This window comes from Perognathus longimembris, chromosome 3 (assembly GCF_023159225.1).
Source record: "Perognathus longimembris pacificus isolate PPM17 chromosome 3, ASM2315922v1, whole genome shotgun sequence".
Lineage (NCBI taxonomy): Eukaryota > Metazoa > Chordata > Mammalia > Rodentia > Heteromyidae > Perognathus > Perognathus longimembris.
In genome coordinates, this window is record NC_063163.1 from 91,469,919 (window position 1) to 91,493,897 (window position 23,979).

General features: G+C 50.0%; 1 protein-coding gene across 2 annotated transcripts in view; it reads right to left on the reverse strand.

The window, feature by feature from the left end:
- Positions 1-12,607: 12,607 nt before the first annotated feature.
- Ascc2 (activating signal cointegrator 1 complex subunit 2) overlaps positions 12,608-23,979 on the reverse strand; it is a 42,503-nt gene continuing 31,131 nt past the window's right edge. For both annotated transcript variants that reach the window (XM_048343261.1, XM_048343260.1), the window contains 6 exons: positions 23,551-23,670; positions 18,579-18,672; positions 18,372-18,493; positions 17,781-17,883; positions 16,365-16,444; positions 12,608-14,670 (listed from right to left, as the gene is read on the reverse strand). In XM_048343261.1, coding sequence (XP_048199218.1) covers positions 14,499-14,670; positions 16,365-16,444; positions 17,781-17,883; positions 18,372-18,493; positions 18,579-18,672; positions 23,551-23,670 — 691 coding nt within the window. In that variant the 3' untranslated portion in view covers positions 12,608-14,498. The remainder of the gene's footprint in view (positions 14,671-16,364; positions 16,445-17,780; positions 17,884-18,371; positions 18,494-18,578; positions 18,673-23,550; positions 23,671-23,979) is intronic.

The following is a 23,979-nucleotide window of genomic DNA, read 5'->3' on the forward strand; positions in this document are numbered from 1 at the left end:
GCAATCTTCAGATTTGAACCTTCTGAGTAGGATTGTAGGCATAAGTGACAAGGCCACTGATGCTGGGGTTGAAGGCCAATTTTGCTAAAACACCTGAGTTCGCTGGTATCTGATGGGTGAATAAAATAATGTAAAATGATTTACATCTCTGCCTTCATACTGTGTCTCCTCTGCTGTCTTAACTCTTGGGCCAGATTCTGCTTGGCTCTATGTGAAGATACACTGAATATTTAAATAATGTCAATGCTAGGAGCTGGTAGCTTATGCCTGTAATCCTGGCTACTTGAGAGGCTGAGATGTGACAATCAGTTCAGAACCAGGGAAGTCTGACTTTAATTTCCAATTAACCTCCAGAAAATTAGAGAGTGGAGCTGTGGCTCAAAGTGGTAGAATGCTATCCTTGAGCAAAAGACCTCAGGGACAGTGCCTAGGCTCTGTTCCAGCCCCATAACTGACAAAAAATAAATGTTTTGTCCAAGAGTAGTAGAATGAGCTAGCCCTGGTGTGCTCATTGGAGCTGGTATGTGTTTCTTGCACCCCATCCTTGTGCTTTCCTGGTTGCTCAGCCTTAATAGAAGCTCCAAACCAATTAGGTTTGGGTAATTATTCAAGGCAATTTAGTAACTGGGTAGTTCGTGGATTAAGTCACCACCCATTAGCTGACCAAGTTCTGGCCCAGGTTGTTTTGTGCACAAGAGGAAGATTTTTTGAATCTATGCTTCCGACTGCTGGGAAGGTACTCCAAGCCCACCCAGCTGATTAATAGGCTGCTGCTCCCTTGGTTCAGCCAGCAGCCTGACCACCTCTGACAAATGTTAGCTGCCTTCTGCTACTGAGCTGAAGTTCCAATGGGATGACTCCTTGTTCATAGTAGGGGGTTGGTCTCATTTCTACTGTTCTCATATAAGATACACTGTCCTGTATCACAAACAGATAGTGATCTTTTTTTTTTTTTTTGTTAGTTGTGGGGCTTGAACTCACTCAAGGCCTGGGTGCTGTCCCTGAGTTCTTTTGCTCAAGGCTCTACCACTTTGAGCCACAACGCCTCTTCTAGTTTTTGAGTTGCTAATTGGAGATAAGAATCTCATGAGGACTTTTTCCCTGGCTGGCTTTGAACCATGATCTCCAGACCTCAGCCTCCTGAATACCTGAATAGTTAGGATTACAGGCATGAGCCACCAGTGCCAGGCTACACTGATCTTGGAATAAAAAAAAACAAAAACAAAAAAAACCTATAAAAACCAGCTAGTCAGGGGCTTGGAATATGGCTTAGTGGTAGAGTGCTCACCTCATATACATGAAGCCCTGGGTTCGATTCCACAGCACCACATATATAGAAAAAGCCAGAAGTGGCGCTGTGGCTCAAGTGGTAGAGTGCTAGCCTTGAGCAAAAAGGAGCCAGGGACAGCGCTCAGACCCTGAGTTCAAACCCCAAGACTGGCAAAAAGCAAAACAAGCAAAAAAACAACCAACCAGCTAGTCAGGTACCCATGGCTCATGCCTATAATTCTTGCAGTTCAGGCATCTGAGATCTGAGGATATCAGTTCAAAGGCAGCTCTTGCAGGAAAGTCTGTAAAACTTATCTCCAATTAAGCACTGAAAACTCCAGATGCAGAGCTGTAGTTCAAGTGGTAGAGCACTAGCCTTGAGCATAAAAGCTCAAAGACAGCACCCAGGCCCTGAGTTCAAGCCCCTGGACTGGCACACACACACACACACACACAAACACACACACACACAAACATGCGCGCACGCGCACGCAAGTTAAGACAGCTGGGTATGGTGGCTCATGCCTATAATCCTAGCTACTCAGCTGAGATCTGAGAATTGTCGTTTGAAGCCAGCCCAGGCAGAAGACTCTGTGAGACTCTTATTAGGTGTGGCTCAAATGGTAGAATACTGGCCTTGACCAAAAAAGTCAAGCGAGAGTGCATGACTGAGTTCAAGCCCCAGTACCAATACAAAACAAAACAAAAATAACAGGGCTGGGAATATGGCCTAGTGGTAGAGTGCTTGCCTCCTATACATGAAGCCCTGGGTTTGATTCCTCAGCACCACATATATAGAGAAAGCCAGAAGTGGCGCTGTGGCTCAAGTGATAGAGTGCTAGCCTTGAGTAAAAAGAAGCCAGGGACAGTGCTCAGGCCCTGAGTTCAAGCCCCAGGACTGTCAAAAACAAAAACAAAAACCAAACAACAACAACAAAAATAGTTAAGATGCCAGTATAGATACTCAGGAGGCTGAGATCTGAGGATCCTGATTCCAAGCCGGCCCAGACAGGAAAGTCCACAAGGTTCTTCTATCCAATTAACCACCAGAAAACTGGAAGTGGAGCTGTGGCCCAAAGTGGTGAAGCACTAGCCTTGAACAAAAGAGTTCAGGGACAGTGCCCAGACCCTGAGTTCAAGCCCCAAAACAACAGTAACAACAAAAAAGTTAAGATTAATGTTCACAGAGGAAGCTAGTCAAAAGATAAAGATCAGTGAAAAGCACTAGTCACAGAATTATGGACAGCATTTGATGAGAAAATAACAGATAAAGGAGCCAGGGTGTGTTTTGCTTCTCAGTTTCAGGAGTAGCTGTTCATGGTAGGATGGAGCATCATGGCGGAGGGGCAGGGGCAGAGAGAGAGACCTGGAAAAGCATCAGATCCTCATGAGGACTTGCCCATGGGTGGCACTGCTCTGTGACAGCTGGCTCCCTGGGGCTCCCTGGGTGGGCCAGCCCTGCAGGTGGGAAGGCAGGATCACTGACACCTGGAGCTGGAGGTGTTTTCCTGCCATCAAGTGCTGAGACAATCTTTGGGGAAAGCCCCAAGGATTCCTCCCTGCTTTCCTAAAGCAGTGTCAGGAGAGCTAAGTGCACGGGAACCACATTAAACAAGTTCCAAGAGGTCTCTGAAGTTATGTTCTAAGCATTTGCCATCCCACATAGCTTTGAGGCTGCAGGATTGCCTTCTGGGCTGAGCTCAGAGTATTTGAGCAATTCTATCCCCAGAGCTTAAAATACCTCTACAGCCAAGTGCCGGTGCACACCTGTGGACCTGCGGACTCAGGAGGCTGGAAAGGGAGGTTTGCTTGAGCCCAGGAGTTCAAAATCAATCTGTGCAATATAGGAACACACCCATCTCAAACAAACAACAAAACTCAACCCCCAACTACCCACATAAATACACAAGGTGTGCACGTGTGAGCGCGTGCGTGTGCACACATACACACACAAACACCTCTTTTTCAAGGATTAAGGGCTAGGAAGAAAACAAGTTCATGTGGGGAGTGACTTGAATTTGAAGAACAACATTAGGTAGTCAGGAATACTTATCTGCATGGCAATGACATTGATGCTGAGAGGTGGATGGAAATCTCAACCAGAGAAACATCAAGAGGATGAGCAGCAGAAAAATGTAGTGCAAAGGCCCTGAGGTGGGGAAGAGCCTAAAATAGTCACTGCATGAAAGGAAACGAGGAATTGGCAGACATTTGTGTGGCTTTGTAGACTAAGCTAAGAGTTTTGATTTCATTTTTAAGAAGAAAGGGAATATAGTATATTTTTATTAACATAATAAAAATAAATGGTGCCAGGTGCTGGGTGGCTCACACTTGCAATCCTAGCTACTTAAGAGGCTGAGATCCAAGGATTACAGTTCAAAGCCGGCCCTGACTGAAAAGTCTAGGAGACTCTTAAATCACCAATTAATCACAGAAAAAGCTGGAACTTATGCTGTGACTCAAGTGGTAGAGTGTTAGCCTTGAGAAAAAAGGAACTTAGGGACAGAACCCAAGCCCAGAGTTCAAGGCCCAGTATCAGCAAAAAGGAAAAAGAAAAAATTCTGTGCCCTGAATTTTGGGGCTTGGATGCAGGGCTTGGGTGGTGTCTCTTAGCTTTCCCACTCAAGGCTGGTACTCTACCACTTGAGCCACAGCTCTACTTCTGGTTTTATGGTGGTTGGTTGGAGATAAGACTCATGGAGTTTCCTGCTACATGGGCTGGCTTTGAACCATAATTATCAGATCTCAACCTCCTGAAGTAGCTAGGATGACAGGCAAGAGCCACCAGCACATAGTAAAAATTTTCTTAAAAAGGAAACTCTTAGGCTGGGAATGTGGCCTAGTGGTAGGGTGCTTGCCTAGCATGCATGAAGCCCTGGGTTCAATTCCTCAGCACCACATAAACAGAAAAAGCCAGAAGTGGTGCTGTGGCTCAAGTGGTAGAGTGCTATACCTGAGCAAAAGAAGCTCAGGGACAGCCCCCAGGCCCTGAGTTCAAGCCTGGGCACTGGCAAAAAAGAATTAGGACAAACCCGACATTCCAAGCCCCACCTCTATGGGGCAGTGTGATGAGAGCTAGTTGCTTTACCCTCTCTCAGCCACTTTCCTCATCTGTACAATAGTCCTGTGATATTGCACAGTGGTAGCTATGATGATGCTCGTTGTTTCTGGAGATATCATCTGGGAAGAATGTCAAGGGGCGTGAGTAGCTACAGTAACACCCCCCAACCCTACCTGCTTACATAAGACAGCCAGGGGTTGCCCTGGAAGCTGCCACCCCAGGGATGCCTGCCAGCACTTGAACCTTATCAGCTTTGGGTTGATTTGGCACCTTGAAGACACCTTAGCCTGGTACACCCAGCACAGCTTGGGCCTGCCAGTGAAGACACAGCTGTGCCTGCCCCAAGGCCTGGGAGCCTGGGAAGCTGAGGTTTGGCTTGGGGCTAGTGTGGGGGAGGAGGGGAGGCAGAGTAAACTGAGTCCTTGAGATCAGTAATCACACAAGGGAACAGCAAGAATTAGAGGTGGAGGGAGAAGTCAGAGGGAGGAAATTGGCTGGCTTGTCATCCTAACCACTCAGGAGGCTGAGATCTGAGGATTGCAGTTCAAAGCCAGCCAGGGCAGGAAAGTCTGTGAGACTCATATCTCTAATTAACTAGAAAACTGGAAGTGGAGTGGCAGCTAAAGTGGTATTAGCCTTGAGCACAAAAGCTCAGGGACAGTGTCTGGGTCCTGAGTTCAAGCCCTAGGACTGGCACAAAAAAGGATAAAAACGTTATAAGAAGAACAACCTGAATCCTAACAGTGATTATTTGTGCACTGTGGGATTATTGATGAATTTTCTCCATGTTTATCTGAGGGAAGCAGTTAGAAGAAGTGGCTGATCTTATGATACATGGGAAAGCAATGTTAAAATGGGATAGAATCCATCCCGGGAACGCAGTCCGCCCTTTGGAAAAGCAGGAGCACGCATCGTGCTCTGAATGAGACGGCTCTTCTGAGGAGGGGACGGCAATCAATACATTTTAAATGTGTCAGCCATGTGGCAAGTTGGGAAGAATACAAATTCCACAGGCAAGAGCAGGTTGAGGGAGCAGTTTGTGCGGCAGTGAAGAGGAACATTGCACTCAGCACACCTTGAAATAGCTGCCTCTCTGGGCACTGCCCCAGAGCAGGGCTGTCAATGCACTCGTCCTTAGAGCCTCTTTCCAAGGTGGGCACCGCCCTCAGCTTTACTGTAGATTAAAAATGAGACTCCAGGTTGGAGGCATGGCTTGGTGGGTAGAGCGCTAACCAATGAGCAAACGTGGCAGGTATCGAATTCAAGTTCCAGTCTTGGACAGAAAAAAAAAAATGAATCTCAGAGAGAGGTTAAGTGCCTTCCCCAGGGTAACACAGACACTGCAAGTGACAAGCTAAATACAGAAGCAAAGCTCATAGCCGCAGTTTCAGACCACTTGAAATTAATTTCTCCTCTGGGCACTGGTGGCTCATGCCTATAATTCTGGCTACTCAGGAGGCTGAGATCTAAGAATTGAGATTTGAAGCCAGCCTAGGCAGAAAAGGCCATGAGACTCTTATGTCCAATTAACCAGCAAAAAGCTGGAAGTAGAGCTGTGACTCAAGTGATAGAGCACTATCCTTGAGTGGAAAAAAGCTAAAAGACAGTTCCCAAGCCCTGAGTTCAGTACTGGCACACACACGCACGTGCGCGCGCGCACACACACACACACACACACACACCCATTTATCTCTTTTTATTGGTGCCTTGGCCTGATATGCTTGAATTTATATACAGACAGAATGTCAAGGGCACACACCAGCCAGCCCAAGGACAAAGTAATGACAGAGTGGAGAGAAAGTGTTGGCTGATTGCTGCTCAATCAATAGTGGGCATGGGGCCCTCCCGCTGCTCTGCCCCATCCTCCTTTCCAAACTCCTCACCCAGAGCCTCCTCTCATATTCTGGGCCTTTCCTTGCCACTGCACCCTCGGAAGGCTGCCAGAGAACAGAGGATGCCTCTGCTCAAATGCCTTCAATGTCTCCTCACTGCCTACAAGGTTAAGTTCCATTTCCCTCCCCTGGGTAGACCCAGGCTTCTTCTAACCGGACATTACAAACCTGTCAGATAGGAACCTTGCTGCATGTTTCTTTTTGTTCTGTTATCTTGGGCCTGAACATGAGTATAGAACCACCAATGGGTGTCTTAGAATCCTAGCTGTGAGTCAGGCACTGGGGGCTCATACCTGTAATCCTAGCTACTCAGGAGGCTGACATCCTGAGGATCGTGGTTCAAAGCCAACCTAAGCAGGAAAGACTGTGAGACTCTTATCTCCAATGAACAACCAGAAAACTGGAAGTGGTGCTGGAGCTTAAAGTGGTAGAGTGCTAGCCTTGAGCAAGAGCTCAGGAATAGTGCCCAGACCCTGAGTTCAAGCCCCATGACTGACAAAAAAAAAAAAAAATCCTAGCTCTGTGTGTGTGTGTAGTGGGGGAGGGTAGGGCAGGACAGGGCCAGACAGGGCCATGGGCAGGTTGCTTCCCCCTCAGTTTCCTTAACTGAATTAATAATAATAATAATAATAGCTTGCCTCACAGGGTTGTTGGGAAGATACATAATGGTGCTCACTGTGGGTTTAGCATACCTCTATTCGCCGGGACCTCCCTGCACAGGACTGGCAGCTAATTCCCATAGCTGCAGGCTGAGAGCTTTGGGAATGACCGTGCAGCTAATCATCCAAAGGCTTCCCCCTGGCTGGCCCAGCCACATTAAAACCATGTCCACTACATCTGTTCCATGCTCCTGAGCCTGATCACAGTCTCCTGTTCTCTCTGTGTCTCCTGGCGACGTTGTATTGGGCGGCACTGACACTGTTTCAGACCCCAGCAGCTGAGGATCGTCTTCCCAGAGCCCTTATCTCTTCTCCACATGCTTGCGCTGTGTAACTGAGTCCTTGTTATTTCCTTGGTTCCTGATGTCTGTGCAGATTTCGGTCTCTTCCCTCTTGTACCTGCCTCCAGCAGTGAGGGTCATGGCTGGTGCTTCTGGGCTGTAATTCCATGTGATTTCAGATCTCAGTAAGGGTTTTGTTCTTCTTGTTGTGCTGGTCCTGGGTCTTGAACTCAGGGTCTGGGCATTGCTCAAGGCTGGTGGTCTACCATTTGAGCCATTGCTCCACTTCTGGCTTTTGGGTGGTCTCATGGACTTTCCTGCTCAGGCTGGTTTTGGACCACAATCCTCAGATTGTGAGTTCTCAGCCTCCTGAGTAGCTAGGATTACAGGTGTGAGCCACCAAAGCTTGAAAGCTTGGCTAAATAAGCTTGCCTGCTTGCTTGCTTGCTTTCCCTCCTTTTCTTTTCTTTCTTTTTTTTTTTTTTCTGGTCATAGGCTTGAACTCAGGGCCTGAGTGCTGTTCTTGAGCCTTTTGTGCTCAAGGTTAGGGTTCTGCCACTTGAGCTACAGCTCTATTTCCAGCTTTTCAGAGTTTAATTGGAGATAGGAGTCTCATGGAATTTCCTGCTCAGGTTGATTTCAAACGTTGATCTTCAGATCTCAGCCTCCTGAGCAGCTAGGATAATAGATGACAGGCATTTTTGAGCCTTGAGGTAATTTCCAGTCTTCCAGGCTATATGGGGCGCTTCCTCTAGGAACCAGAGCACCCACTGCACATTGAGCAGACAGGGCCTAGCTTTTTCTATCAAAAGCCCTGTGTGAGTCAGGCACCGGTGGCTCACGCCTGTAATCCTAGCTACTCAGGAGTTTGAGATGTGACTCTGCAAACCTGTCCCAATGCGCATCTGAGAGGAGTTCCCCCCCTGCCCCCACCCTTTCAGGCTCCTGAGGAGCCCATATGTTGGGATCTGGACGATCCCTTTCTCCCCCCACGGGGAGAATGGTAACCACAAACTCTATGAAAGAGCACTCAGCCTGGCCCTCCGCCAGCGGAAGGCCAAAGGCATGCTCACATGGGCAAGCACTAAGTTGAGGACGGGTTGCTGAAGCTTCCCCTCCCCCCAGTCCCCCCACATGTTACCGAGGGCGGAGGCGAAAAGGAAGGCATCAGGGACACGCTGTGGTGGTGGGAAGCGTCTCAAAGACTTTAATATGGAAGGGCACTTATATAGAAGTAATGGCGGGAAAGAAAGGGGGCTGGCCAAATGGTCAGTCATAGGCTAGGGACCACGTTCATCAAGTGACATCACAAAACTTCCCTTTGTGGGCGGGACAACCCCATCATGGTGGCACGCACGTGTTCACCTCCCAAGGGGTGGAGGCCAGAAGGTGGGAGGGACTTCCATTGTCCCAAGGCTGGTGGAAGGGCAGCCTTTCCCAGGCCATAATAATCCCCAACACCCATAGTGTGAAAAAGATAGAATTTATCCTCAGGTAAAGCCTGGGAGAGCACAAGCCATCTTCCAGTTCTGTCTTTCCAGTCAGCAGAGGCATCTGCAGAGTCAGGGACTCTGGCTTCCGTTAGAACTCTGCGATAGTAGATCACCTGTGTAAAGAAGTTTCAAGAACATTAATTAAAAGGGGGTGGAGGTGGAGGAGTGGGGCACCAGTAGCTCACATATATATTCCTAGCTACTCAGGAGGCTGAGATCTGAGGGTCATGGTTCAAAGCCAGCCTGGGCAGAAAAGTCCATAAGGCTCTTATCTCCAGTTAAGCACCCAAAAAGCTAGAAATGGACCTGAGGCTCAAGTGGTAAGGTACTTGCCATGAATAAAAACACTCAGGGGGCTGGGAATGTGGCTTAGTGGTAGAGTACTTGCCTAGCATGCATGAGGCCCTCAGTTCGATTCCTCAGTACCATATAAACAGAAAAAGCTGGAAGTGGCACGGTGGTTCAACTGGTAGAACGTTAGCTTTGAGCACAGAGAAGCTCAGGGACAGTGCCTAGACCCTGAGTTCAAGCCCCAGGAATTGGCACAAAATAAACAGTAAATAAAAGAGGAAGCAGTGGCTCACATCTGTAATCTAGTTACTCAGGAGGCTGAGATCTGAGGATCCTGGTTTGAAACTAGTATGGGCAGACATATCTCTGACATTCTTATCCTAATTAACCAGAAAAAGGCTAGAAGTAAAGGTGTGGCTCAAGTTGTAGAATACTAACCTTGAGTGAATAAAGCTAAGCAAGAACATAAGGCTCTAAGTTTGAAGCATGCACACACACACACACACACACACACACACACACACACACAGAAAGGGCATTGCCACAAATGTAGGGTAAACAAAGTTGTTAGGTGTCATCTTTTTTTTTTTTTTTTTTTAACAGTTCTGGGGCTTGAACTCAGGGTTAGGGTGCTGTCCTTGAGCTTTTTCACTTAAGGCTAGTGTTCTACCACTTGAGCCACAGCATCACTTGCAGTTTTTTGGTGTTTAGCTGGGGATAATAGTCTAACACACTTTCCTGCCCATGCTGGCTTTGAATGGTGATCCTCAGATGTCAGCCTCCTGAGTAGCTAGGATTACAGGTGGGAGCCTCGCTAGGTTTTATCTCTTTCATTTGAACAGGACTTACTGCTTTGAGAGTATCTCATCGTTTCATCATGACCTTGTCTGACTCTCACAATTATTATGTTTGTGAGGCAAACAGACAGACAGACAAAGAATGAGTTCTCACAAGCAGCAGCAGAGGCTCAGAGAGGTTAGGCGACTGCTGGAAACTTAGGACCATATCTCCAGCCTCCTGAAAAAATTAGCAATAAAAAGGAGCATGCTAGATGCTGATAGCTCACACCTGTAATCCGAGCTACTCAGGAGGCTGAGACCCGAGGATCAAGGTTTGAAGTCAGCCTGGGCAGGTAAGTTTGTGAAACTCGTATTTCCAATTATCCTTCAAAAAGCCCAGTGTAGAGCTGTGGCTCAGGTGGTAGAGAGCTAGTCTTGAGCAAAACTCAGGAATAGCACCCAGGCTGAGTTCAAGCTCCAACACTATCCACTATTACACACACACACACACACACACACACACACACACACACACACGTATTTGGAGGCCTGGGAATCTGTGTAGGAATGCTAAGCAAGTAGATTGCAACATGAGAGAGAAGAAAGAGCAGGAGAAGCCTGCATGTTAATATTGAAAAGAACACTCCTAAATTTATGGGAATAACTGGTGTTCTACTTGCTGGGGGCTTGTTTTCTGTCTGGCTCTTCTGTGCAAACCATTTGCAGGAGAAAGCCGTAATTACCACCTTGGGGCAGAACACATAAGGGACATTTCATAGTGCTGGGGGCGGCGGCTGCCTGCAGCTGGGACAAGCAGGGCTGGGACAGCAGGCTATGTCATTAGAGCTTATTTGGAAAACTAGAATTTAGTAGCCATCATTGTCATTTAGACACAGGCAGGCTGAAGGAAGCCTTGGTGGCTGGGAGAACCCCAGAGGCCCAGAGAATTTTTTTGTGTGTGCCAGTCCTGGGGCTTGAACTCAGGGCCTGGGTGCTGTCCCTGAACTTTGGTGCTCAAGGCTAGCACTCTACCACTTGAGCTATAGATCTACTTCAGGCTTTTTGGTTGTTTATTGAGTCTGACTTCAAACCACGATCCTTGGATCTCAGCCTCCTGAGTAGCTACAAGTGTGAGTTACTGGTGTCTGGCCAGAGAATTCTTTTTTTTTTTTTTTTTTTTTTTTTTGCCAGTCCTGGGCCTTGGACTCAGGGCCTGAGCACTGTCCCTGGCTTCTTTTTGCTCAAAGCTAGCACTCTACCACTTGAGCCACAGCGCCACTTCTGGCTGTTTTCTATATATGTGGTACTGGGGAATCAAACCCAGGGCTTCATGTATGTGAGGCAAGCACTCTTGCCACTAGGCCATATTCCCAGCCCCAGAAAATTCTTAAGTAGGACAAAGCTCCTGGTCGCAGGGCATTGTCTCTGAGGGAGGACAGGGTGTCTGAAAACAGCAGGTTGAGGTGTAGATTAGACAGATTGAAAAGCCTGGACTCAATGTTTCTCTGAATCTGTTGGTCCATGTAAAACTGTCTTGATGGTGAACAATTATTGGAAGACTTTTCTGTATGACATGAAGTTGGAATTTTAGGCCAGTTTTAACCCCTCCTTCATTGCATTCTGCATATATATATATATATATATATATATATATATATATATGGCTATAAATGGTAACCTTTGGTTAATTAGTAATTAGTGCTAGTACTAGGGCTTGAATTCATGCTTTTACTCAGCTTTTTTTTTTTTTTTTTTGTCAGTTATGGGGCTTGAACTCGGGTCCTGAGTGCTGTCTCTGAGCTCTTTTGCTCAAAGCTAGTGCTTTACCACTTTGAGCCACAGCGCCACTTTTGGTTTTCTGATGGCTCATTGGAGATAAGTCTCACAGACTTTCCTGACTGAGCTGACTTTAAACTGTGATTCTCAGATCTCAGGCCTTCTGAGTAGCTAGGATTATAGCCACTAGCACTGAACTAGCTTGGCTTTGATCACGTTTGGTGCTCTACCACTTGAGTCACACCTCCTCTCTGGCTTTTTTGGTGATTACTTGGAGGTAAGAGTCTCATGGACATTTTCCCCTGGGCTGTCCCTTGAACTTCAGTCTTCAGATCTCAGCCTCCTGAGTAGCTGGGGTTACAAGAGTCACCAGTGCTCAGCTCTCAGAAGATAACTTTTATTTATTTTTGCCAGGACTGGGGCTTGAACTCAGGGCCTGGGCACTGTCCCTGAGCTTCTTTTGCCCAAGACTAGCACTGTACCTCTTGAGCCACAGCGCCACCTCTGGCCATTTTCTATATATATATATGTGGTGCTGAGGAATCGAACCCAGGGCTTCATGTATATGAGGCAAGCACTCTTGCCACTAGGCCATTTCCCAGCCCCCAAATTCATTCTTTAAATTAGATTCTTAGTTGGTGCCATTGGCTCATGCCTGTAATCCTGGCTACTCAGGAGGCTAAGCTCTGAGGATTATGCTTCCAAGCCAGCCCAGGTAGGAAAACCTGTGAGATTCTTATTTCCAATTAACTACCTCAAAAGAGCTGGAAGTGGGGGCTGGGGATATGGCCTAGTGGCAAGAGTGCTTGCCTCTTATACATGAAGCCCTGGGTTCGATTCCCCAGCACCACATATACAGAAAATGGCCAGAAGTGGCGCTGTGGCTCAAGTGGTAGAGTGCTGGCCTTGAGCAAAAAGAAGCCAGGGACAGACAGTGCTCAGGCCCTGGGTCCAAGGCCCAGGACTGGCAAAAAAAAAAAAAAAGAGCTGGAAGTGGAGCTGTGGTGCAAGTGGTAGTGTGCTAGCCTTGAGCAAAACCAGCTCAGAGACAGCTCCCAAGCCCTGAGTTCAAGACTGGAACAAAACCAAAACAAACAAAAACAATCTCACACAAATTCTTGATGATTTATTTCCCATGTTGCTACCATGTCTTTCTTGATGTCATTTTAGAAGGCTGCATACAGCCTGCTTGCTGTGGGTGCTGTAGTGCTGCTCCCCTGCTCCTGGTGTGGCAGTGACACACAGGCTCCCCCTCAGCTCTTTTAGGAAGGAGGCCACTTGGAAAGGACACACCCACACTTTGCCACTAACTTGTGCTGGGCTTCTGGGTCCCTTTTTTATGTTAAAAAAGATCGACTCTGTGCCACCCACTCACAAGGGTACAGAAGCACTGTCCCAACTCGGAACCCCCATCACTGTCTCTCATGGACTAGGAATAAGGATGTGAGCCAAATCCTCTGAGGTGCATGGTCTTTCCCAGAGACATTGGCAATGACACTGGTGATCTCTGCCAGAGCCCAGGGAAGGCACTTAGTGAATCCCTGCCTGGGAGCAGCGTGTGTGTGTGTGGCTAAGGGCACACTTGGAACACATGAACTTCTCAACCTCAAATGGGGTCTCTGCAGATCTCATCTGCTCTGCAGACAGGAAGATTGAGGCCAGGAAAGGGCGCTCTGGGGAGCACTGCACTATTTCCTAGGAGGCTCCTAGGACCCCCGGTGCTATCCAGGTAGATTGGCAAGTGAACTTGTGAGGGTGCTGCATGAGGGGCTACAAGTAGGGCAGGCAATGGATGCCTGGGTTTGAGAAGCTTTGCGAGGAGCGGGGGCAGAATGGTCTGTGCCACTCAGCTGGGTCAGTGGTAAGTGCCTCCACCAGGCTATCACGCCTGGCCTCTGCTCACTTGGCAGCTCACAGGGAGGACCACCCCCCACCACTACTACCTGCTCTGCATCTCCAACACACTGACCACTGTGAGCTGCAGAGGGATGGCTATTGATTTTCACTTGTGCGGTTGGCCTAACAGAACCAATTCATCAAGTGCATCTGCCTCATGCGCTCACATCCAGGGTGACTGTGCAGGGCCCGCTGGGCCCAGGCCGAGCCCACCTGGCAGAGGCCCCGGCTGTGGTCCCGCTCTGGAGCTGCTGGCCAGGGCTGCAGGGGGCTTTAGGACCAGCATGTGTCCTGTCCACTCACACAGGGCGTGGCAGTGACATCCTCGCTGTGTGAGGCCTTCCCCATCTCCATTTGGGGGAGTCAGTCAACCATGACCATGTAAGACTGTGAGGCACTGAGTTCTGGTCCCAGCTCTGCCACTCGCCAAGTGTCTTTGGGCCAGCTGTGTGAGGTGATAGGGGTCTAGAACTTGTGAGTCAGGGGTTAGATGGAGAGGCCAAGCCCGGCTCTGCCCTTTCCTGGCTGTGGCCTGGCAGCACCTTCAGCCCTCTGTGCCTCCCTCATCTCTAAGACAGGGGGGAAAGGAGTAGCAAGCCCCTGGACAGAGGCCACGGGGACGGGAGGAGCTGACAAAGGCCTGCAGTGCTCACACGGCCACCTCCTTTCACCAGCAGGGTCCTGCAGCAAGGCAGAGTGACATGAGGAGGCGCTGCAGACAGAAAGCTGGCACGAGCATGGGGACCGCGGGGCCCTCTGTCCTCGAGCTGGCACCGTCCCTGAAGAATACACACAGAGGGTCACAGGAACCATGGGTCATTGCTGGAAAGGGTCAGCGACTTTATTCGCAGTTCCTTTGTGCCAGGTTTGTGCCGTCCAGGGAAGAAGGGGAGTGGCGAGGTGCTGTTCTGGCATGGACACCTGGCTGCTTTGTCCCTGTCCGTCTCCTGCCAGCACAGCTGGGAAGCCTGGGTCCCCCCGATGGATAAGGCACTGTGTGTCTGAAAGAAGGCGCTCATGGCTGGCTGGTGGACGGTGAGGTGTCCTTCTAGGGGCTGCACAGCTGAGGTTGAGGGTGGAGTTGAACCCGTAAAAGGCGCCTCAGGAAGGGATCATGCCCTTGTTTCTCTTGCGGTCAGCCATGGTTCTCCGGTTGTGGTTGGCTCTGGTTGCCTTGTTGGCTTCCTTCTTCCTACGTTCCTGGGTAGTCTCCCGGCTCTGTCCGTGGCCTCGGGGACCACCAGCCACTGCCGTTGAGCTGTCATGCCGGTACCTGAGGGAGCAACACCCGCCCCAGGAGAAGCTGCTAGTCAGAAGAGCTTATGATGGTCACCATGTAACCTCCGTGGCTAACCTGGCTGGGTCAGCCCCAGGCCTCCTGTGTTTGAGCCTCAAATGGATCCATCCTTCCACTGCGGGGGGACAGCTGGAAGGCAGAACGGGGGAGGAGGTGCCGAGGTGGGCCACCTGCTGCCATTCCTAGGGCCAAGTTTGGTGGCCTCCAGTGCCCGGATGCACGCGTGTATGTGACTCAGGATCATTATCCAGCTCAACCACGGGGATCTGGATTTGCCCAGAATGCCAGATTCCTAGTGGCTTTGCTTCCTGGCTCAATGACCTTCTGCCTTCAGAAGAAGGTGCAAATGCCCTATGCAGAGGTAGCCCACGGGCTCTGCTGGACAGCTTCCTCCCTGGAAGAGGTGTGTCTCAGGCTACCTGCCCAAGGCTTTCTGACTATGCCTGTGCTTTCTGGCCATCTTGTCCCCGTGGCAGATGCTCCTGCATTCCATCTCCTCTCCAGGGGTCTAGCTCAAGCATCCCGGTGCCCCTCCATGCCTCTCTCAGCCATAAAGGATGCATCTGATTGCCTGGGCTCTGCCATAGTTTGTTTACCCTCTGCCGGTACCAGCTGGCCCCGGACACGCTGGGCTCCCATGCTGGGCGACACTAGGCAACAGACCTGCGGTGTTCATCAAGTAATGCTTATGAATGTGGAACCCAAAGCTGAACCATATGGACTCAACTTTATTTTCCGCCCCCTTCAGTATGGGGGGGTAAATTCAGCCTCATGTTTGTTTGCCAGGCAGACATTCTATCATTGCCCTCAGTCCTTTTGCTTCGGTATTTTTTTTTCTTTTTTAATGCCAGTCTTGGGGCTTGAACACCAAGGCCTGGATGCTGTCCCTGAGCTTTTTTGCTCAAAGCTAGTGTTTTAACACTTGAGCTGTTTCTGGCTCTTTGGGGTTAATTGGAATTAAGAGTCTCATGTACTTTTATGCCCTGGCTGGCTTTGAACCATGATCCTCAGATCTCAGCCTCCTGAGTAGCTAAGATTGCAAGTGTGAGCCCACTGGTACCCAGCTCAGCTTGTTTCTCAGATAGATACTTTGTGATTCCCCTGACTACATCTCCTAAGTAACTGGAATTACATGCATGCACCACCACATCTGACTTTATTTCTGTTTTCTTTTTTTTTGAGACAGAGTCTCACAATGTAGTCAAGACTGGGCTCGAACTTACCATATAGCCCAGTTTGGCTTTAAACTCATGATTGTCCTGACTTAGTCTGAGTCTGAAATTACAGCTGTGAACCACTGTCTTTTTTTTTTTTTTTTAAAGATGGGGTCTTACTATGTTGTCAAGGCTGGTCTTGAACTCCTTACCTCAAACAATCCTTTTGCTTCAGCCTCCCAAGTGGGTGGGACTTTAGGTACATTGCAGTGAGCCTGGCTTGGGTTCAATCTTTGATCTACCACTTACTAGCTGTGTGATCTTTGACAGATTACTTCCTATCTCTGGGTCTGAGTTTCCTTATCTATAAAATAAGGATAATGATCATAGCAGCTAAGGTTGTGAGAGCTAAATGAATACACAGGAAGCCATGTGGGCCTTCCCCAGATGGATTCCCACCCCCACCCACCCCATGGCCCCACCCCGCCCACCAGAATCAGCCCCTTGGATGCTCACCCCTTCCTGGCAAGGAAGGCCATGCGCCTGGCTTCTGCCTTTTCCCTCAGCACTGCAGGGTCCTGCACGAAGTGGTCAAACTGTGGAGGGAGAGGGGGGTGGGATTTTCTGTACCAGGCATGTGGGGAAGGGGACAGCGTAGCAGGCTTCCATAAGGAGGGAAGGGACTGGGGCTTCCTGGGAAGGCTGGTGGGATGGATGGGGCCACAGCAGGAGCAGGACAGTAAGTGGGAGCAAGGGAAGTCAGCCAAGATGGCTGGGAGTGGATACTTGGGGCTGTGAAAGCCTAGTGGACCCCTGGAAGCAGGTGGACGAGCCTCGCTGCAGGGGCCACCAGTAGGGCTGAGGGTGCCCAGTCTTGGGGACAGCTTTCTCTGCCATGTGTGTGAGGTGGATTTGTGCTGGGGACAACTGACCTAAGTACATGCACAGGCTTTGATGGCCAATGGGTTTTAAGAAAACAGAACTAGGGCTGGGAGTATGGCTTAGTGGTAGAGTGCTTGCCTCATATACATGAAGCCCTGGGTTCGATTCCTCAGCACCACATATATAGAAAAAAGCCAGAAGTGGCACTGTGGCTCAAGAGGTAGAGTGCTAGCCTTGAGGAAAAAGAAGCCAGAGACAGTGCCCAGGCCCTGAGTCCACGCCTCAGAACTGGCAACAAAAACAAAACAAGCCCCACAACTGGAAGAAAAAAAAATCAGTAATGTATGAAGACTGGTAGAGGTCACAAAAAAATCAATCTGGACCCCAGGGCTGAGAAGAGAGGACATCCAAGGACACTGTCATTGTTGAGGAGGCTCTTGGCCTCAGGTGTGTCTCATCATCAGGTCAATTTGTACCAGGCCTCTCTCCTTGATGCTGTTGGTGACGTGGCTCAGAACCACAGGCTTTTTCTCCTGGGAGGGCAGGATCACTGGTTGCCACTCTATTCAACATGAGCAGTATGGCTGTCCCCTGCTTTACTGGATGGGTGCACTACCACTTGAGTCATCTGTTTTACATGTGGTCATTCTAGTTATGACTTCAGCTGAAGAAACAAAGCTCAGCTACTGAAAAACAAAATCTTTAGACCCACTGATCCAGATGACTGCCAGGGCTGTGCACAGAGGCCAACAGCTGCCCTTTTCTCTGAATCTGCTCGTTTCTGGGCCTAACAAGCCTGGCAGCTCAAAGGCCTAGTCTCTAATCCATTCCCTAGGTCCCTGCTGGGCAATGAAGGCGAGTCTTAAAACCAGCAGCTGTCCAAGAAAAGAGCTGGTTTACAGCTCCCCCCCCCCCCACCCCCAAGTGATGCTGGGCCGCCCTGGGGCCAGAGGCAGAGGTGGAGGGCACCTGACTCCCAATTCACCTTTAGCATTGTACCCTTCTGGTTGTTTGCCACCCCACCCTGCCTGCCACCTGCTAAGAAGGTACCTTGGGAGTATCCTCTTCAGCTTCATCCTCTTCCCCATCCTCCTCCTTCTCCTGCCCCTCTCCAGGCGCTTTGGTTCTCAGTATCTGAGGGATGGTGAAGGGTCTGAAAGTTGGAGAGATCAAAGGAAGGTTATACACTTGCATAGGAGCCCCGGGACACACACTGAGGAGGAGGGCAGGCTGGGAGCCTGGGGCACCCCAAGAACTTTGCAGCTTTGCAGCCTCTGGGATCCTCTGAGGCTCCGGGATCTGATGCAGTGGGGGTAGGGATTGCTGAGCAGGGCCCTGGGGATCTCCAGTACTGCCTTTCATTAGGATAGCTTTGCTTTGATCTGTAGTAGGCAATCTCTGAAAAGTTGCACAGGGAAAAGTGTTCTGTACTTAAGGAAAAAAATGCAAAACGACTTCCAAGACCCAATAAACGCTACCTCAGGGGTGGATAGGTGGGACTAGGAACTAGGGAGCTGGCCCTGGCTCTGCCCTGACCAGCTCGTGTGACTGCACTTTGGCCTCTTCATCTGGCCACAGAAGGATCCAGGGCCCTGGGGCCTGAGAGCTGCCCCCCCACCCCCAATCCCCTGTCTGGCTCACCTGCGGCTGATGAGCTCGTCATCTGAGTCTGCATCATTGGCACCGATCTGGTTGCCATCATACGTGTCATCATACTCGTCCTCATAGCCGTCACCATGGTAGTCACCTGGCTGCAGTGGGACCTGCAACAGGACAAGTGTGGGATGGAGAGGACCAGGGCGGAGCAGAGGCCCAGCAGAGGCCCAGCAGGGGCTCAGGGTTGCCTACCTCCTCCACCACCACACTGTATTGCTCATAGCGCTGCCGCTGGGCCACCACCTCCCGCTTGTTGTTCACCAGGCTCCGCGTGTTCTCCTCCTTCCTAGAAATGGCAGAGACAGAGGAAGGAAAAATATCAAGCTGCAAAAGCTTCTATGGTGCAGAGGCCCCAAGGCATGCAGAGCTCACATCCACCTCTTGGGCTGGCCCGTGCTGGCAGGTGACACAAGACCTGCTGAGGCCGGGCGCCAGCGGCTCATGCCTGTCACTCTAGCTACTGAGGAGGCTGAGATCTGAGGATCATAATTCAAAGCCAGCCTGGGCAGAAAAGCCCATGAGATTCTTCACAAGTGAAGCTGTGGCTCAAGTGAAAAATACTAGCCTTGAGGAAAAAAAAAAAGTCAGGGATAGCACTCAGGCCCTAAATTCAAGCCCTAGGACTCCCATTAAAAAAAAAAACAACAGAAGCTGGGAATGTGGCTCAGTGGTAGAGTGCTTGCCTGGCATGCATGAAGCCCTGGGTTTGAATCCTCAGTACCAGAAAAAAAACAGAAAAAAAGCCCGAAGTGGTACTGTGGCTTTAGTGGTAGAGGGCTAGCTGTGAGCAAAAGAAAAGCTCAGGGAGTGCGCAGGTCTGAGTTCAAGCCCCAGGCTGGCTAAAACAAAAACAAACAAACAAAAAGGAGTTCATTGGGAAAAATGTCTGGTAGATCTCAGGTCACAGGTGAGGAAACAGACTGTAGGGCTGTGGGAAGGGGCAGGCGTGGGTTCTACTGTGTTGTGTAGCACAGTGTAGCAGGCCTTGGGTCTCTTGATTGTGGCTTTGCTAACCTGTAGAAAAGCTTGGCTTGTCACCCACAGATCCAGAGCTGTGGAATGTAGTTTCTAGCCCTGCAGGGGAAAATCAATATGAGATGCCAGACAAGAAAATCCAGCTTAGCTGTGAAATTGGGTCTCTGGAATGTATCAAAGGTAGAGAGGGAGAAAAAAAAATAGACACAAAGACTTTTGGTGCGAGGAGGGCCAGGCATCTGTATTGTCCGCTGTCTTCCTGGGAGAGCAGGACAGGGCAGGACAGCAGCTCCCACTGTGTGCTAGTGATGTGACCTTTATAAAGGGCCTACTGTGTGCGTGCCAGGCCAGGTTGTAAGGCTGAGGTGGGGAGAGGTTCAGGAGGAGGTAGATGAGGCTCTGCCTTCATGAGCTCACAGTGTAGTGGAAGCAAGTGGACGCATGCCAGTCCTGGACAGAGCAAGAGGCCAGTATACTGGCTCAGAGGCCCAGCAGGGAATCTGGAGGAAGGGACAATGAGGCTCCAGAGGGGTCTTTTTTTTTTTTTTTTTTTTTTTGGCCAGTCCTGGGCCTTGGACTCAGGGCCTGAGCACTGTCCCTGGCTTCTTCCCACTCAAGGCTAGCACTCTGCCACTTGAGCCACAGCGCCGCTTCTGGCCGTTTTCTGTATATGTGGTGCTGGGGAATCGAACCTAGGGCCTCGTGTATCCGAGGCAGGCACTCTTGCCACTAGGCTATATCCCCAGCCCCAGAGGGGTCTTTGGTACAGAGAAATTTTCCCTATAAAATTTTCCAGAGATTCTCCAAGAGAAGACAAGACTGAGGAGTTCCAGGGCCCCCGAGTAGGCAGAAAGGACAGTACATGGCTTTGAACCACAGAGCAACCTGGTCCTCAAGAATCTTCCACAGTCACCAGAGGGGCCTGTGGCTGTCACATGGCCCTGTTCCTGGCTTTCTCCACTGAGCTGGGAGAGGGGCAGGAAGTAAAAGGGGTCCAGGCTTGTGCGGGTGGATGGTGGTCCTGGGAGGGACACAACCATGCACTCCACCATGTTTCTTGAGGGCAGCCAGGTGCGGGGGGGAGGGGAGGGCTGGGCCAGACAGCAAGGATGAAGATAAGATGTCAAAGTCCCACCCTGTGTGTGGCTCCTGGCTCTGGGCAGCTAGGTGACCTCTGCCTATGTGGCTCCATGGAAGAGCCAGACAGAGAAGCCTGTCTACTTCTGCCCACTTGATCCAGGCCCTGGGAGAGGACACACATAGGGACAGGGGCACCCAGAACCTGGACAGCCTGTCTCGGGAGGTGCAGTTTTTGTCCCATGACTTCTATTGAACCAGGAAGGCAAAGATACCTGGTCACTTTTCCTTCTTCTTCTCTTCTACCTCAAGATTCTCAACATCTTCCCCAAATTGGGCCCTAGAGGCCTGCACAGACAACACACCCCTCCCTTTTCCAGCTGAGGAGGTGCAAAGCAGCCTTTGTCATTGTCGTGTAGCCTCTATCAGCAGACGCAGGTCTTCTGATTCAGGTCTGCTCCTGAGCAAGCTTCCTGAGCTGTAGGAGCACAGACAAGCCCCGGATTCTTGCTACGTCTCAGTTCCTTCTCCCAGCTCTCACGTCCCAGAGTTGACTCCAACAACATCTAAGTGTGCCCCACCTTGTAGTATGTGAACATCCATGTGCTGCGCAAGGGCAGGGCCCCAACCCCTTCCACTTGCCTCAACAGGGATAGGTGGCCCTGCTGACCTCCTGGTGCACCTGCCCCAGCAGCTGCTCATTCTGCCCCTGGCTGTTTAATGGTCTGTCTTTCCCACGGTCTCTGCCCTTTGAGGGCAAGGCCCAGGTGCCTGGCTCACCTTGTTCCCTGGAGTCTAGCACAGGATCTGGTGCTTGTAAATCGCTCAATAAATATTTGCTGAGTGAATAAATAATGACTATATCAATGGAGGCTCTGCCTCTTTGCAATCCCAGCTTTCAGGTCACCCAGCAGAGGGGGTTCAGTAAACAGTGATAATCCAATTTCAGCCTTGCAGCCAGAACACTCTAGGATCAGGGCACAGCCTTTGGGACAGCTGGTGAGTGACACCTGACTGTCAATGTCAGGCCTTTCCAACAACCCTGAAGTTAGGATCAGCACCTTGGCAAGGGCTCATGGGAGACCTATAACCATGGGAGGAGATGGGGTGGTCCTTATAATATAATAGAAACCGGGTAAACTCACAGATCAAGGGGAAAGGCCATCTCCAGAGGTGACGAGACTCTGGGTATGGAGGACCTACCAGACTCCCTAGATTGGAGTGGGATCAAAGCTTTGGGGACCCCATCTGTGCCCTTTCTCACTGCAGGGGCTGCAGAGGGCTATGCAGGCCTGGCACAGGGGCCACTGATGTGGGATTAACAGCTCTGCTAGGACCTGGGGATGTTGCAATGTGTGTGACTAAGCAGTTTGCAAGTGCTTCATTTCCAGGGGCCAGGTGGCCTTAGGGCTGCCTCCTCGAGCCCTCAGCCAGCAAGCTTCCAGCAGGGAACATCCCCAGGGGCCTACATAAAGGGGCAGCTTGCCCTTCCACCCATGGGCTCCTGCCAGAACAAGGCCAGGAGATCAGATGTCTTTTCGCTCTTTGGGCCTCCTCATTATGATGGGCATAGGGCAGGAAGCACTTGTGCCAGGGTTCCTAGCTTTCTGGTGCCATTCCCAGCACCATTTCTGAATTTTGTGGGGCTCACATCTTTTGCCTTTCTTGACCTGGCATCACACTCTTTTCATCAGTGCTGACTCTTGGTCCCTCCTCTTGGTAACCACTCCAGAGCTTGGTAATCTTTTCAAAAAATAAAATGTCTCATGCCTGTAATCCTAGCTACTCAGAAGGCTGAAATTTGAGGACTGCAGGTCAAAGCCAGCCTAGGGCAAAAAAAAAAAAAAAAAAAAGTCCATGAGATTCTTATCTCCAATTAACCAGCAAAAAGACGGAAGTAGAAGTATGGCTCATGTGGTAGAGTGCTAGCCTTGAGAGGGAAAACCAAATGAGAGCATGAGGTCCTGAGTTCAAGCCCCAGTACTCACACACACACACACACACACACACACACACACACACACACACACAAAAACAAACAAGCAAAAAATCCAATACAAAGTGTGTTGGCTCACAGAACCGTTGCCAGGCTCACAATGGCCTTGGGTCACTATCTGAGAAGCCTCTCCTCCTATTCTCTGCAGATTCAACCCACTGGACTCCTTCAGCTCTCAGTTCCATGCCACTTTCTCAGGTGGCTTTCCCAAGATGAAACCTCTACTAAAGGCACAGGAGTCTGCACACCTCTACTTCATTCCACTTGTTACATCTGCAAAGTGATGTTGCTTGTTTGCTGAGCTTATTTATGCAAATACCACGTGGACACGGCTGTGTCTGTTTCATTACCCACTGCAGCTCCAGGACTACATTAATCCAGGGCTGTAAGTACTGGGCAAATATTTATTAAATGAATGAATACGTCATGAATGGGCTTTGCCATGCTGAAAAAATAGGAAAGATACAAACTGAAAATACAGAGAAAGGTCTTAAAAATAAAATATGTCCACCATTGGCAAAGCTCACTGCAAGTAATGTCCTGCTTTGGGGACAGCAAAGTCAGAGTGACTTCTGGGAAGCACGGCCCAGCTCTACACTCACAGAGCTGAAGGTCAGCACAGCAAAAGCCATATAGGGCCAGGTGCTGGTGGCTCACATCTGTGATCCTACTCTTTAGGAGGCTGAGATCTGAGGATCGCAGTTCAAAGTCAGCCCAGGTAGTGAGACTCTTATCTCAAATGAACCACCAGAAAACTGGAAGTGGGGCTGTGGCTCAAAGTAGTAGAGTGTTAGCCTTGAGCTGAAGAGCTGAGGGACAGCACCCAAGCCCTGAGTTCAAGCCCCATGACCAACCACAAAACAAAACAAAAAATGACCAAACAAAAGCCATAGAGGAAGGAAGAGTGGACAGACTGGGCCTTCTGGCTACCAATCTCCCCACAGAGCTGAGTTTGGAGCCCGATCAGAACACCTCCTCCTGGCCCCCAGCCACACAGATCGAGGCTTCAAAGAGAGGCCCTGAGCTGAAGCCCTGTGGCCAGTGCTGTGAAGGACCCTGGGGAGTTCTCTGCATTTCTAGAGTTGGGGTGTGTTTCCCAGAGCTGGCTGTACTCACCTTCTGCCTTTATGAATCCGGTTCAGGTCCACTGAATCTCTGCTGAACACATCAAACTCATCGTTCTGGAAGACATTGTGACGAGATGCCAGCAAAGGTGTAGGGTCTGGCTTCACCTGTCTAGGGGCATGGCACATACGTCAATGTACAAGGCCCTGCCTTTGGTATCCTTAACTTCACCCTACCCCCACCACATCCTACCTGTCAGATTCTTTATTCCCCTTCAGAAGCTATACCTCGGACAGATGTTAAGATAAGGCCTGTACCACCTGGCTGGCTGGATGGAGTTGGGAGCCACCCCCTTACTCCCAGAATGCCACATTCCACACTCACAATGTCCCTGAGACACAGGGAGTCAGGTCACTCAACTTTTTGCTTAGCACATGCTCTGTCTTCTATTGTATCCTGCCTTCTACCCCCAACCCTGAC